The sequence below is a fragment of the Eriocheir sinensis genome, chromosome 29 (genome assembly GCF_024679095.1).
Source record: "Eriocheir sinensis breed Jianghai 21 chromosome 29, ASM2467909v1, whole genome shotgun sequence".
Taxonomy (NCBI): Eukaryota; Metazoa; Arthropoda; class Malacostraca; order Decapoda; family Varunidae; genus Eriocheir; species Eriocheir sinensis.
In genome coordinates, this window is record NC_066537.1 from 16,796,256 (window position 1) to 16,812,612 (window position 16,357).

At 42.8% G+C, this 16,357-nt stretch overlaps 1 protein-coding gene across 1 annotated transcript in view; it reads right to left on the minus strand.

Moving 5' to 3' along the window:
* The window catches only part of LOC127005290 (uncharacterized), a 94,171-nt gene extending 78,611 nt beyond the window's left edge, over positions 1-15,560 (minus strand). The window contains exons 1-7 of the mRNA XM_050874084.1: positions 15,416-15,560; positions 9,536-9,722; positions 7,544-7,730; positions 6,769-6,862; positions 2,110-2,245; positions 582-836; positions 214-413 (exon numbers count right to left, since the gene is read on the minus strand). Coding sequence (XP_050730041.1) covers positions 214-413; positions 582-836; positions 2,110-2,245; positions 6,769-6,862; positions 7,544-7,730; positions 9,536-9,674 — 1,011 coding nt within the window. The 5' untranslated portion in view covers positions 9,675-9,722; positions 15,416-15,560. The remainder of the gene's footprint in view (positions 1-213; positions 414-581; positions 837-2,109; positions 2,246-6,768; positions 6,863-7,543; positions 7,731-9,535; positions 9,723-15,415) is intronic.
* Positions 15,561-16,357: the final 797 nt, after the last annotated feature.

Below are 16,357 nucleotides of genomic sequence, written 5' to 3' on the forward strand. Positions count from 1 at the left end.
CACAAAACCTGAATTTGGGACACATTCACGATTATCTTTCATATTAGGGTTACTAACAAAATAATTGCAGCCGTGAGGCAAGTCAGTCAAACAAAGAAGACTGAAAAGCAAGTACTGAAAACAACAGTTTTATCCACCCAAATGCAGTACAAAATAACAACAAATTACAACCCCAATGCAGAGTCTACACGAATAACGACCCCCTTAACACACCTGAGCCAAGGCTGCCACCGCCGCCTGCAGCTTCTCCTTCAGTAGCGCACGGTAGAAAACCTCCGAGTCAGATGGGGCGATGTCAGGGCGAGGTGGGGACGGAGGTGGCTGCAGGTCCTCCAAGGAACCCCCTTCTGTCCTTTGTCTCTCCGCCTCATCCTCCCATATGTAGGAGAGCCCAGGGTTGGTCGCCATGCCCCCTGTGGAACACATCAAGGGATTGAGCTTGTTTATTGTATTAGTTGTAGTGAGTTTTTGTGTTAAATGCGTAAATCATGGATTCCTGATATCATTAACAGCATTATTTAGGCCCTAATAAAATGTTAATGCTAAGATCCTACTGCAATTCAATCCCTGCCTCATCTAACCTCCAATCTGTAAGCGGTTGAGGATGTCCGAGAAGACCCCGTCCGCTTCCACCTCACAAGTAGACACTCTTGGCACTGTGTAAGGAAGCCACAGGTCAGCAGGCACTGTCTCCTTGGTCCACACTCTGGTGCTGGGCTTCTGGGACATCCCCCTTGTTCCTGCCCCACTGCCTCCCAGTCCTGCTTCATGGCTTGGTGGGGAGGAGGGCAGTGGGGCAGGGTCTTGTGTGGGACTGCCCTCTCTACCTTCCATGCCTGCGTGAAACAAAAAGTTAACTTAAGTTCTATCACGGTGGCTTTCATTTGTTTCTTTCTATGACACAGGAGACAGGCCAAGGGCAAAATCAAAGCTACCTGATTCACACAATTTACAGGAAGATGCAGAAAGACCCTGGTCATATTTTTATAAATCCAAAGGTGTTTCAATATTTCCCTCTGAATTCCATCCATGTACTGCAGTAGATATTCTTCCTCATTTTGGGGTGGCAATTCTCATTCTTCCTAATGTTGTGGTTACATTTTTTTTTAATCTTGACAAGCCGCATTCATGTTGTTTTGTTATGATATTATTGATAATCAGTGCCCTCCCACGCATCAACTACATCAGTAAACACAAAACAGGTTCAAGTGGCGTGTGCGTGAGGGTTTAGCCCCTTCACTACGGTGACGCATGAGGTGCACCATGGCTCGTCTGTACAGCCATATGCTGACGCATCTCGCGCGTCATCCCTCTGTGCTCTAAACTTGGAGGAATTAAAATCTCGGACTGGGTTATAGGGAGCGCGGTGTATCCTTGGAATGCCTACTCACTCAGATCTTGGCTCTGCCCACTGAGGTTGTCATTCAGTCATAAAACAGGAAATAATTGTGATGCCACCCTTATGGCAACACAAATCCTGGCTGGCCACCCGACACGCCATCACCACCCACTCACAGAAATACTTGTCTTCCAATCTTTGGTGTTCAGACATACTTGTCTTCCAATCTTTGGTGTTCAGAGAGATACCTGTCTTCCAATCTTTGGTGTTCAGAGATACTTGTCTTCCAATCTTTGGTGTTCAGAGATACTTGTCTTCCAATCTTTGGTGTTCAGAGATACTTATCCTCCAATCTCTGGTGTTCAGAGATACTTGTCTTCCAATCTTTGGTGTTCAGAGAGATACTTGTCTTCCAATCTTTGGTGTTCAGAGATACTTATCCTCCAATCTCTGGTGTTCAGAGATACTTGTCTTCCAATCTTTGGTGTTCAGAGAGATACTTGTCTTCCAATCTTTGGTGTTCAGAGAGATACTTATCCTAAGTGACTGTTGAGAGTGGATATCTAACAATACCCAAGTCTGCCTTCCCTCTGAGTGATAGGTGAGTGTCAAGTGTAGTGGCTAAATGACAATTACTTCTACCTCCCCTTACTGTAAGATAAACAACCCAGTGAAGATTCAAGTTACTGTTAAGTGTGGCTGTGTGGAATAAGTGAGAGTCAAGTGTGAAGGATGAGCAAAGAGAAATACCATGAGCCAGGCTGCCCCACCTGTGGATTGTCTGAACCTGCATGATGAGAGGTGGATCATGTTCATGCCGTGCAGATTGTGGTCCATCAGGAACTGCAGGACAAAGGGGACATGGGCCTCATGGGGTTGGAACACGCGCCCCTGGACCACTCCGTTCTGAGGGAAGCAGGGAAAGTGTAGGCATGTCATCACCCATCAAAACAAATTAAAAAGAATGTGTATGAATGAAATAAGAAAAACAAGTACTGCACCCTCCCGAGTTTTGCGCTATCCAAGTTTCACGATCCTCGAGTTTCACGCTCAGTCTTAAATTCTTACCATCCCGACTTTCACGCATTATTTCCCCGACTTTCCCACTGCTTCAACATGAACGGGTCACGTCTACCTACTGGCGGCGTCACACGAGATTCCTGAAGGCGGTGTCACACGAGATTCCTGAAGGTGGTGTCACACGGGATTCCTGAAGGCGGTGTCACACGAGATTCCTGAAGGCGGTGTCACACGGGATTCCTGAAGGCGGTGTCACACTGGCCGTTTTCCTCCAACATGGCAACCGCGGTTGCCCGTGCGCCTAACTGGGAGTGAGTTGTTGGTTGTCCATACGGATGGAAAACGGTTGGGGGTGAGAGCAACTGCACGGCGTATGTAAACAAACAGACGACGGCAGTGGCTGAGGAGTGAGGAGCAGTGGAAAATGGCCAACCAAGAAACTTGTAAAGTAGACTGGCAGAGCTGCTTTGTTCACTATTTAATCGATACAGAGCAACTGCTTTGTTTACGTAGTGAATACAGACAACCGACCTTAGCCGTGTGTGACGCACACCCAGAAAAGTTGGAGTTGCCGGTCGCCCCTATCGCCAACACGGTTGGAGGAAAAAGGCCCAGTGTGACACCTGCAGCTAAAAGGTGCGGTCACACAAGCTAGTTTCTCAGGAATTTCCCACCAAAATTATCTCCCGACAATTTTCTGCCTCGAATTTATCCTCAAGTTTGGTCACACAGAGGACTGTTGCATTCTGGGATATATCAGCTGAAAAGTAAAACAAACAATGGATCCAGATGTTGCAGAGTGTGCTTTGTGGTGTTTGCTGAAAAAAAATAAAAAAAATAAATAAAAATGAATAGAATGCATTTGTTGGTTCGTGAGTGGTTAGCTCGGAAACAAAGGGAGAGTGTGTTACAGCTTGCTACTGTTAAGTGCCACAAGAACTTAGCAGTGAGGACCTAGACACTATGAAACTACGCTTGGACAAGATTCAAGTCTTGTTACTCTAAGCTTATCTAGCTTTGTGGAACTCATTGTGGTACTGGAATAAACACACAGATAGCTACTGAACCGATCAGCTGATACGCTCTTCTTCTTGTGACCACAGCTTACCGACCTCATGAGAAAATAACCGACATGCTGGTGACTGAGTTTCTGACAAGAATTTCAATGAGTTTCCCGTGAAATGCAGCTGAATTGTAATCTCTGTATAAAATGCTTGAGAAACTAGTGGTTGGTTGACTGTGTTCACATGTGCTGGGGCGAGACTCAGAGATGCTCACTAATGGCCTGCGGTAAAAGCTACGAACTAATGAGTTGACTATCAACGTTGACTTCAGATTAACAAACCCTTTGTTTCGCCATAGTTAGAGGCCGCTGATTGGATGAGCGCCGTCAATGACATCATCGGACTCAGCCAGTCACAAGCATGTTTTCAGAACAGTCAGCCAATCGTAAGGCAGCCAGCCACCTTCAGCTGTGGCTTCAAAATGACCCGTTCTCTCTTCACATTTTCTTCCTTTTTACACAGTACATATTTTGAGACAACAAGGGAGTAAAGTTGGAAATAAAGTCAGCTCCTCCATGGGCCGGAACAAATAAGCGCTTTTTCAGTGTTTTCAATACCCAGAGTTTTGCGATCCACGAGTTTAGCGCTATACCTGCGGAACAAAACAAGCGCGAAACTCGGGAGGGTACTGTATATAATATTGAAATAGATATAAGTAATGAGTACATTCCTTGCACTATTCTATTCTAAAGGAAAAAGGGTGTGTGGGGTGTGTTCATATATTGGAGCAAATGAAGTAGTTGTGAGGTTAAGGCAAATAGAACAGTTTCAAATGGAGGTTAAGGAGATTCATGGGTGGGGAGAGCTGATGGTGAATAACAGTTTGCCATGTTGAGGCTGACTGATCTCCCTTGTAGTTCCTCTATATCCCTGTGTATGACAGGGATAAAAATAGGGTGACAACTATTGAATTAAATTAAATAATAATTGGACCTATGTCATACTTGCTTAATGATTCTCCTTAAGGAGTGTACAAGCAAACGTACATATCACCAGAAGAAGCAAGAAGAAAGTGGATTGATGCCGTTTGTCAATTTTTAACCCCTAGAGGACGAGTGATGTGCTGAAACCTCATGAGTGTGGTGGGCTAGGTGTCCAGGCGACATACTGGTACAGCATGGAGATTGCAGCATGATCTTGAGCCCTTGGGCAATCTGTGAGTGTCTAGGTCTATAATACACCAAATGGGAGTATATTCCACCTTACATGTGCTGTCTATATGGATATATTGAGTCCGCCTCGTTTGGATGTTTGCATCATAAATACAACAAAAATACGAGTGAGATGAGGCTTTCTTTTTTCTTCAATGACATGTTATTACTGTCTGCATAATCAGTATGTTATTACTGTCTGCATAATCAGTAGTAGTAGTAATCATAATTATCTGGATAAAATAATCTACGATAATCAGTGTACTGCATATGGCTGATGCGGAGCCAAAGACAAGAACAAACAGAACAACAGAACGCCTTCCTTCTTCCTCTCCCGAGCGCAAAAAATACTTTATTTCATCACATCACTGTGACAAAACAAAGAAGCCTAGGGAACTAGTTGTTCCTGCACAATGCAGGAGAAGGATTTAAGTAAACTATGATCTTTTCTCTTTTTTTGTACCTTCAGTAGTTTTCATGTAATTTGTAGTGGGGAACATATGATTTTCAGCAAAAAGGCTGGGATGGTGTGCAAGGCTAATGTCAAACCTAGACTGTAGGGGTTAAAGAATAACACAGTTATAGGTATTTCTAGTAAATACAATGATGCTAAGTAGCTCAGGCCATCTTCTTGTAATTGGTCAATAGGTTAACTTGTGTTGTCCTTGATGAATATAAATGATTTAGTGTTGATTTGTCTCTGAACCTCCTGCCCTCCCAGCAGAGCAACTTAATGGCGTCCCACACAGCAGCCCCCCACAACATTCCTGACGCAGCTTTTGTAGATGACCCTTAATTGAAAGCAATTGAACAAAAGATTTGCAGGAGGCAAAAAGATGCAAAAGAGATGACACTGGCCACATTCATATAACTGCGTCTTGCCCACCATGATATTTACAAACACTGGCACAGTAAAAGTCTGTTCATCCAGTTTGCAGCAAAACAGCTTTGTGCTGGATTATCAGATATGCCAGACTGGCACCACATATATGAACAATAAGAGGGTAAGATGCCTTTTTATTTGTCACATATTCTCAAACGTGAAAGAATATTTTATTCTGAGAAGGGAATCTTCTATCACATCAGCAACACAGGGAATATGAAGTTATTTTTAACAGGAAATAGCAGCATATATTAAAGATCCCAATGTAGAACTGTAAGCCTGTAATGAGCTGGATGGCTGCATATCACTGCCCCCCCTCATGTTCATGAATGTGATAAGGAAGAGGAGGGAGGAGGAATGTTAAATTTTTCCACTAGCTGGCAGAACATGTGTCAGCAGATTCCCAGCTCCCACCCCAGCCCTCCCCTCATGTTACTCCTAGTGATAAGGAAGGCAAGATAGGAGGAAGGGTGGAAGATGGAATGAAAGAGAAGACATGATCAAAAATAAACCACAGGTGACAGGAGGACAACACAGCTAGCAATGATGTATGTGTTCAGGCCACCCAGACTTTCCTGTAATAAGCACTCCCTCTTTTTTGTATGGAGTGCAACAAAAGTTATGTCACATTCTTAAATGTGAAAGAACATTTTATTCTGAGAAGAAAATCTATCACAGCAGCAACACAGGGAATCTGAAGCTAATTTCAACAGGAAATAGCAATACCATATATACTAAAGATCCCGTTTCTTTAAGAACTTTGAAATGACCTGATAGAGGCGAGGCATATGAACATAAAAGCTTTTTTTTTCTTTTTTTTTCAAGAATAAGCTTGCCAAAAATTGAAACTTAAGAGTGTATCTTGTCTTCATTACTTATAATACAGTACTTTATTTGGATAATTATCTATACCACAAATGTATATACAAAGGAGGAAGTAAGGAGAGAAATGGAGACAAGAATGCACAAGCACAAAAATACAGAAACAAAAAAGCTAATGACCCTACTAGATTATATGAATTACAATACAGTTACCAATCTGCATACATAATTTCAATTAGTACACATATCAAGGACAAAAACTACCAAGAAAAATCGATCTGAGGTATGTACTAACAAAACACTGGCAAAGATTGATTGATATTTTTCAGACATCAGTTCAATTTTCAAGTATTTTTTAGTAATTACATCACACATGAATTAATGAATATATCCATTTTGAAAAAGTCATAAATATCATGCATGTAGGGGTGGTGAAGAAAAGAGAGACTGGAGGTGAGAGGAGGACAGAGGAGAGGACAAGGACATTACCTGCAGCAGCTCAGCAGCCTTCTTCACAATGTTGGGGCTGTAGAAGAATATCTTGAGGAACTGGTGCTCCTTGGAGTGGTACCCATAGAAGGGGCTGTGCAGGTAAGGCATTAAGGAAGGTAAATCCACAGCAATAAAGGCATGGAGACACTTACAATCTGAGTGTATATATGCATGACAGAACTGTAATTTGTTGACTACACCTACTGATGAATGACAAAGCCTATTTAGTATCATCCTTAGAACTATTTGCAAAATCAACAAAAGGTACACATATTTTAATAAGTTGAGAACCAGAATAAAAACAAAAAGGATGAGAACCAGAAAACAAAAGCAAACAGGATGGTTAACAGAACAAAAACAAAATGGATGAGAACAAAAGAAAAAAAGGGCAAGAACCAGACAGGCCAAAAATGAAAAGGACAAAGGAATCAGACAGAGCAAGAATGAAAGGGCAAGAACCTGACAGAGCAAAAATGAAAAGGACAAAGGAATCAGACAGAGCAAGAATAAAAAGGGCAAGAACCTGACAGGCCAAAAATGAAAAGGGCAAGGGAATCAGACAGAGCAAGAATGAAAGGGCAAGAACCACACAAAGCAAAATCAAAATGGACAATTCAGAGTAAAAAACAAAAAAAAGTAGGAACCAGAGATCAAACATGAAAGGGAGCACAACAATACATAGAAAAAGAGGAAATGAACCTGGTAAATCAAAACGCATGAAAGGACGGAAGAACATCAGGAAGCAAACCGACAACGACCGCAGACTACTCACATGCCCGAGACTGGGGTGACCTTGTATACGTGCTGTGTGGTGGCCGAGGTGTGGCCGAGGGCAGTGTTGAGGGCTCGGTCAAGGGCTGCGGCCAGTGTGTAGGGCAGGGTGGCCAGGGGGGCCGAGCCATCGTAAGGCACCAAAATGTAGGGGAAGACTCCATGGATGTGAGTGCACGCCTTCTGTCCTGTGAGGGAGAAAAGTGTTAAGAGTGAGTGTGAGTGGCTATGTGAGAGATAAGAGTCAGAGTGGGGGAGCTCCAAGTCCAAGGCTGAAAGAGAGGATAACAGATCAGTCTTTGGTGGCAGGCTTTTTAGCAGATGATGAAGAGATGATGCCAGAAAGTTAGAAGATGCTGCAGCCTTGTAGATGAGTTTGACAGTATGTAAGAGAAAGAAAAAATTAAATGCTGAAATGAGTAAGATTATTGTATTCTAGAGTTAGAGCAGAGCTCAACAGTGTAAGATCTGGTTGGGGGAAGGAAGATGGAGGAATCAACTGAGTTTAAATACTTGGGGATAATTTTATGGAAGCATGGAGGGAGAGAGTGGTGAAGAACAGACAGGTAATAGGTGTGCTGGAGTTACGAGAAGTGTGACCATGGAGATAAGAAAAAGGGAATAACAAATAGCATCATCTTTAACCCTTAAAGCGCGGGTGTCGACAATAGTCGACAGCTGGTGCCTGGGCTCACACCACGAGTATCAGGGTATCAGGGGGAGACCACCAGTGAAATGGATCAATAGAGGTGACGAGTATTGGCGGGAGCTGATAGACGAGGGATGGAGTGTGCTGAGAGGGCTTGCCGGAACAGGGAAAGCTGGAGGCACTTATGCTTACACCCACACCAAACCTCTCATACATGCTCTCATTCCTTCCTCCATCCCACCCTGACACACCAATTGCACCTCTTATGTATCTCATTTCCACAGTGAATTCGTGATTGCTGTGCTGTCCATGTTTCTGATGCAAATGAGAAGGGTTTTTTTTTTTTTTTTTTTTTTTTTTTTAACAGCAAAGGAGACAGCACAAGGACACACAAAAAAAGGAAACAATAAATTTTTCTCAGTGTAACTTGGGAACTAACTGGCATATGAGGATTTTGAGGATACCATAAGAATCCTCACGAAATTCTGCTTCGAAATATATATCCAGCTAAAAAAGTTGGCCCACAAAATTTTGATCTTGCGAGTGGGGAAGAGTTGGTACTTAGGATTTGTTGTCTACAATACTCCATACGGAGACTTGAAACAAGTCTGTATTGTTTATATATTATATTTTCCTCTATTTTTATTTCTGCATGTTCTAGTACAAGTCTTTATGAAGCCATTGATACCAAATTTATTGGGGTACAATATATCTGTGAGGGTAAAATACGACTGGGAATGTAGAGTATCGCGGCGGCAAAAAAAGGCCAGTCGTGCCTGAGAAATGCATGGTGAGTGGAATAGAAACTATTGGAAACTTACAGTGCGCGAGAGGGTTAATTACTTCCTCCACTCTTTCTTCTCCCAAACAGATCTTACACTGTCGTGCTCTCTGCTTGAACTCTGCATGGCTTTGTGAACTCAACAGTCTGCTCTCTTGCCCTCTCGAATATCATAACCTTACTCTTGCTAACATTTACATTCAACCTTCTCCCCTTGCACACAGTCAAATTCATCCACAATCCTCTGTAGGTTCTGTCTCTCCCTGACAAACTTCAAGGGCCATTGTGAGTCTCTGAGTGTTAGGTGGGAGAGTAAGAAAAGTATTAGGGAGAATATGACCAGAAGTAACCTTGTCCTAACCTAACACTCCCTATTAGCAGGAACAAGCAGACCAAAGAATACATATTACTTTGATACTACTTTCTGAAAATTATTTACTCACATACACCTATACTAACTAACTAAATGTGACATGCAACAGAGCCTTAACTATATATAAACAATCCTGTTATCTGTATTTTCCAAACTACTAAAAACAAGGTAAAAAAGGAGAATGACCGACCTGCCGCAGTGGCCCCAAAGATGCGGAGGACGGGGACCCTCTTGATGGGCGCCCCGCGGAAGGTGGAGTATTGTGGGTCGAGGCCAGGGATAGGGGCTGCTTGGTAGTGGTCAACTGTCACTATGCGCTGGGAGAACATGCTCACCTGGCCCCCTCAAGGCACTCCACTCTCATGACTGTGTGAACCCTGGGGTGGTAAAAGAGAAGGTTAGCTTTGCATCTGCTGACATTGGGTGTTCAGACCTATTTGTGCTTTTAAAAGGATGAGTTAAAACTAATACAACGTTTAACAAATAGGGGTATACATAGTAAGGGTTGGCTATAAGGTTGAGGGGTTTGATGTGTGGAGAGGGTGGCAAAAAGCAGGTTAAAGTTAAGGTACATCCACAGCTCTGAAGATGGAAGGAAGGAAGGAAGGAAGGAAGGAAGGAAGAAAGGAAGGAAGGAAGGCCATCTCGGAAGACTCAAGACCCAGTCACCCCAGTCCAAGGAAAGGTCGCAAGAGGTCAAGAGGTGGTAATTTGGATGTCTGAAGGGTTGGGTGTGTCAAAAAGTGAAGGAAGAGAGTAGCTGTGTGGCACGGTGACTGTGGGGTGTGTTGGGAGTGGGATGTGAGAGGGCATAACATTGGAATATTTGGGGGATGGGATAAAAAATGAGACAGGAAGTGGGATGTGAGAGGGCATAGCATGGGCACATTTGAGAGATGAGAAAAAATATGAGACTGGGTGAGTGAAGGAAATGTGGATAAGGGATAAAATGGCATATAGGATGAGTAGGGTGAACTCTGGGTGTGTGAAAAATATATAAAGTGCACTGAACTTTGAGGTAGAGGGCAGAAGACCACCAGGAAGGCCAAGGAAGACGTGGAGAAAGGTGGTGGAGGAAGATATGAGGAGGCTGAACGTCACGGAAGAATTGGCTATGGACCGGCAACAGTGGAGGAGGCTCATATCCCATCCAACCCCACCATAGTGAATAAATGGACGTTAAACAATGATGATAAGGGCACAGTAACAATGGTAGTAGTAGTAGTAGTAGTAGTGGCAGTGGTGGGAATAGTAAAGTAAAAGTGGTAGTGGCAGTAGTATAAGTCAGTACAAAAAGGAGAACTAAGTGAATGAAAAGGCATGAATGTAGGAGTTAAGTGAATAAAAAAATGACAGGAAATGAGATAACAATGGTGACAAAACATATCCAGGTGCTGAGGGTATACACACACACACACACACACACACACACACACACACACACACACACATTATCTAGTGGAGGTAAAGGGATCAAGAAAAGTGTCAACAGCAGCAACAGTGGAAGTGGCACCGTAAAACTATTGCTGTACTGGAATGTAAATGTTTAGAGGCTGAGTCAACCCTTCCAAAAATATCACGTAGGGTAGTCATAAACAAATCTCTCTCTCTCTCTCTCTCTCTCTCTCTCTCTCTCTCTCTCTCTCTCTCACACACACACACACACACACACACACACACACACACACACACAAAGTTTAACTGGTCATGATACAGTTACCAATAAAGCTGTAATGTCTGATGTATTAGTCTTGCTTACTATAAAAAAGCAATGAGCTCATGCTTGTGTTGTTTTGTCTCAAAACTTTCTGCTTTCAAATCTTTCCTGAAGATCACAGGTATTCTTTGTACCTACCTTAAATGTATGAAAAAATGTTTCTTATTAGATCTTACAATAATTTTGACATATAAGAAGGCAGTTTTATTCCCAGCTGATCAGTTTGAACACTCAAGCAAATTTAAACTAATGTAGCTTGATCTAAACCAGTGGTTCCCAAACAGTGTTTGCAGAACCCCAAGTTTTTCCAAAGGTAAAGCTGGGGCCATCTGCTAAAGCTGTGCATGGCCTCAGTGCAAATTTACATCATACTGGTCCTTAAGCCTGTGGCAGGAAATAATTCATTACCTCGCGACACAGGGCCAGTGTGACATCCGAGTTAGGTTTTTATGACAGGCTACCCAGGGTTCTGTGTCAATACATGAAACCAGTATGTGTTTTGACTTAAATGTCTGTAATTACTGACAAATACATTCAATGATGGGTAGAAATGATGGGGTGCTTTAATCTTAAACTAAAATTATCATCTGTTAAATGTTCATCACTTGTTCAGTCGCAAGCCATCCATCAAACTCTATATATCATGGGGAAAAAAACCAGCTGACTGAAATTTCAACTGATGAAACACTCAAACCAATAAACAAAAAGCTCACTGGTAACATTTTGGTCAAAGCTCTTGCATGAGTAACCTGGTGATACAAAGTGAGCCATGCAACATGACACAAAAAAGTGTAGATGTGAAGGCACTTTTCAAAAGGCACTGCCACTAAACAAATACAGAAACAAGTTGGATGGTATGTGCCTGTAGCTAACAAGCAACCTTCCACATCTTAGCAGCCTTCGTGGCCAAAATCAAGCCTGTACACAAAGCTGAAAATGGTTAGAATGATGAAGCTTGGCAGCATCCTTCAGTTGCTTCTCTCTGGTGTGTGTGTGTCTGTGTGTGTGTATTTACCTATTCGTAGTCTACTGGGCCCGAGCTAAGCCCTAATAGTCCCGTCTCCAAATCTACATTCATCCAGCCTTTCCTTCATTTGTTGGACACTGCTCACCTCCATCACCTCTTCCTGCAAGCTATTCCATGTGTTAACACTTCTATGTGGAAAACTATACTTTTTCAAGTCACTCAAACAGGTTCCTTTATTAAGTTTCTTCCAATGTCCTCTCAGCCCCTGCATTCTCGCAGTAGAGAAAAGATCATCTCTATCCACCTCATCAAACTTATTTACCAACTTTTACAGCGTGATGAGATCTCCTCTCTCCCTTCTTTGTTCCAGTGTCATCAAGTCCATCTCCTTCAATCTGTCTTCATAAGCCATATTTGAGAGTTCTGGGACCATTTTAGTTGCAATTCTCTGTATCCTTTCCAACTTTCTGATATCCTTCTTTTTGTGAGGTGACCACACAACTGCAGCATATTCTAGCTTTGGTCTTATTTTCTTCATCATTTCTTTGTCCATAAAATGGAATGATACCCTTATATTTTGCATCATCCTGTAGGTTTCTCCAAACAGCTTGTTTATATGCTTTTCTGGGGATAGTGTGTCTTGCATCGTTACTCCCAAATCTTTTTCTTCATGTACCACCTTTAAAGTTTTCTTCTCCCATCCTGTCTGTTTTACTTGGTCTTTTTTTACTTTTCCCCATTTCCATGGCACTTGTTTGCATTAAATTCCATCTCCCATAACTGGTTCCATCTATATACTCTGTCCAGGTCTTTTCGCAGCTCTTCACAATCTACCTCCGTCCTTATTTTTCTTATTAACTTTGCATCGTCTGTAAAAAGGCTCACATAACTTTTTATACCCTTTGGCATATCGTTTATATGTGTATTATGAACATTACTGGTGCCAGAACTGAGCCTTGGGGGACTCCACTCTACTCTCCTCCAATTTGATTTCTCCTCCCTAATCACTGTCCTCAATTCTTTTCCTGTTAACCCTTTCCATCCGTGACGCAGACATCGGCATCACAGTATGGAAAGGGTCAGGAGGAAATGGAAGAGGATTAATCTTCTAAACCTCTCAATCCTCCTCTAAATTCCTCTTAATCCTCTTCCATTTCCTCTTAAGAGGTTTAGAAGAGTATTAAGAGGAAATGGAAGTGGATTAAGAGGTTCAGAAGAGGACTAACCCTTTCCATATGATGACACCGTCGAACGCCGACGTCGGCGTCGCCGGAGTGAAGGAGTTAAGTAATCCTTCATCCACTCGATAACCTTTCCACCCATTCCTCCCCACTGCTGTAGTTTCCAGATTAACCTTTGTGTGTGTGTGTGTGTGTGTGTGTGTGTGTGTGTGTGTGTGTGTGTGTGTTCTGAAAAGCAGTGCCCTAATAATTGAAAAAAGGTTTTGGCAGATGTTAAAGTTTGGAAACCACTGATCTAAACTAACCTAAGCTGCAAAAACTATAAGTTCCATGATATTGTATTATTATCCAAATTTCACTCTAACCTAACTAATCACAATAGTAATAGGTCTCCCACTCACTGAAAAATACTCTTGGTCCCCAGTCTTCAGTTTACAGCCTTCCAAGTTTATAGTGGGTTTATATTACTATGAAGGATAATGTTCTTTTTTCATATATAATGTGACAATTATTCAGTTTAGCTTGTCTAGTCATCCAGCGTATCATTCTGTCCTGATATTCCTTTAAACTCACAGATTCATAAGTATGTATATTGAGCTACTTGTGTCTATCCTTCAATTATTCGAAGTGACAAATTAATATTGAGAAGGAAGAACAATAAATGTTTGTTGTAGGTCACTCATCTTGGCTGGTTCCATCATTTTTAACAGAAAAGAAAGCATCTCAAGGCCACACACACACACACACACACACACTGCTCCGGTAGCTCAATTGGCTAGAGTGCCGCGCTGCAAGGCTTCACGGCCAAACAGGCGGCGGTTCGAGCCCCGCTCAGGCCGGATTCTTTCCGTTGACTAGGAGTGGTTACTGTCCCCCCTTGAGCAAGGGGAATGGGGTGTGTGAGGTCCTGGCAGTACCCAGAGATCGACAATAATAAGCATGCACTTGCAAATGTCGGGAGGGTACCTGCTCGCAAAAGCAAGTCCAACTCGTGATCAGGCTGTGGTGAATTACACATACAGATACACATGCACAAATTTAAAGACAGAAGAGATGAGACTTAATAATGATGTTTAAGGCAGTGAGGGGGCTAAAATATTTAGAAAAGAAAGATCTAATAAGAAATATATAATGGTAAAAAGTCATGAATACAAGTTAAAGAATAGATGTTATGATATCAATAAATTTAGCTTTCCTTATATTGATGATTGGAATGAACTAGAGGAGCTGCAGGCAAGGACATGCATGACCTTAGAGTTAAACTGGATAGAAGTAGAGGTGGAGACAGGATGACACAAGACTAACCCAAATCCTGCATACTACTACTACTACTACACACACACACACACACACACACACACACACACACACACACACACACACACGCACATGCAGTTCATTTCCCATATTTCCTTCATGGTAAACTGAGGTCAGGTCATTATCTCCATGGAATCTCTCATTAGGGTTAAGGTGAGGGAAGGAGATAAGGAGGGAGGGAGGGAAGGAGGGAGGAGGTACAGACGAAAATACAGATAAGGTTCACAAATACCAAAATAAGAAGACTAACAGGAAAGCAGTGAAGTAAACAAGGAGGAAAGGGAAAAAAATGAAGTATGAGAAAATAGTGAAAACTCAGATGAAAAATGGCTTGAGGATGAGGAAAGGTGAGTCCAAATACCTGGCAGGTGTTAATTAGTGTGTTTGTGAGGGTGAATCAGCAGAACAAGCAGGAGGAAACAGCAAAAACTCAGGTGAAAAATGGCTTGAGGATGAGGAAAGGTGAGTCCAAATACCTGGCAGGTGTTAATTAGTGTGTTTGTGAGGGTGAATCAGCAGAACAAGCAGGAGGAAACAGCAAAAACTCAGGTGAAAAATGGCTTGAGGATGAGGAAAGGTGAGTCCAAATACCTGGCAGGTGTTAATCAGTGTTTATGAGGGGGAATACGGCACTTCCGGCAGTATATGTGAGGAGTGAGCCCTGCAGCCACAAATATATGTCCCTGGCGCTCCCCACAGCCCCCCTGGAAGGCCCTCCGCCCCTTGCACCCCAGACACAAACTCTAAAATATGACTACGTGGTAGGTGGGAAGGTAAACAGTGCACCTGACCCGCCCTCTCCACCCTCCTCCCGCGCCTCCCTCAGCCTTAAAAACCTGCCCTACGTGATGAAGATGAAAATAAAATAATATCCGCCGCCCAGCTCACCGTGAAGAGGATAAATAAGGGTCCAGGAGAGGGGTTCAGGCGCGTCCAGGAGGTGAAACTGTACCCGCATGGCCGCCAACCCTTCCAATGCCTCACGCCTCCCTGTCACCTCACCCCGTCTTCTCCGTTCATATATACTCTTTACTCGCATTTGACCGAGATTTTTAATTATAGTGTTTTTCTGGGGTGGATTGCATCGAGTGTGACCTTTTATGGGATGTGGTGTGTAAAGGTCAACTATGGCGGCCGTTGGTAGTGATCAGCTGAGCGACGGCCGTAAAAATTTATTCATATTGGAGTGTTTGCGGCACTGCCCTGATTACCGTGTGAGTTTATGCTTTATCACACTTGTTTATATTAGAATGGCGCGAGACATTAAAGTGCTTGAGTCTCCACCGTAGCGGTCTGTTGATATACGCGGGAACTTGCCGTAACCCGCCATATTTTTCCCACTCGACACTTACTTCAGAATTAATAATCAAACACAGCTCCAAATTCTTGCTTGCCTCCGAAATCCTTTACAACGCACATCGCACGTCCCCGCCAATGCCTCCCCGCACACTTCCTCCAGGCATTAATAAATTAGAGTTCTGGATTATCAGTCCTCGGGATTGACTCTGCATTAAACTTTCATACACTCATTGATTCTTTCTCCCTCTATCAGCGTGCCTGCCGCGGCCCGCCGACCCTTGCACGCAACACCGCGCCGGGTGTGAAGGAAAAGAGGAAAACTTGCATCCTTCACTTTATTGTCATGCAAATATGTCGCCACACAAGATCATACACGATAAAACATGACCACTCGAGTGTACCTCAACACACATTTACATCTGTTTAGGTATCAATTTATTTATAATTCTTTATATGTACAGCTTGCAAAAATAAATATATAAAACTATCTAGCATGGCAAACATTTACAGAGAGAAAAGTTTTTCAATAAC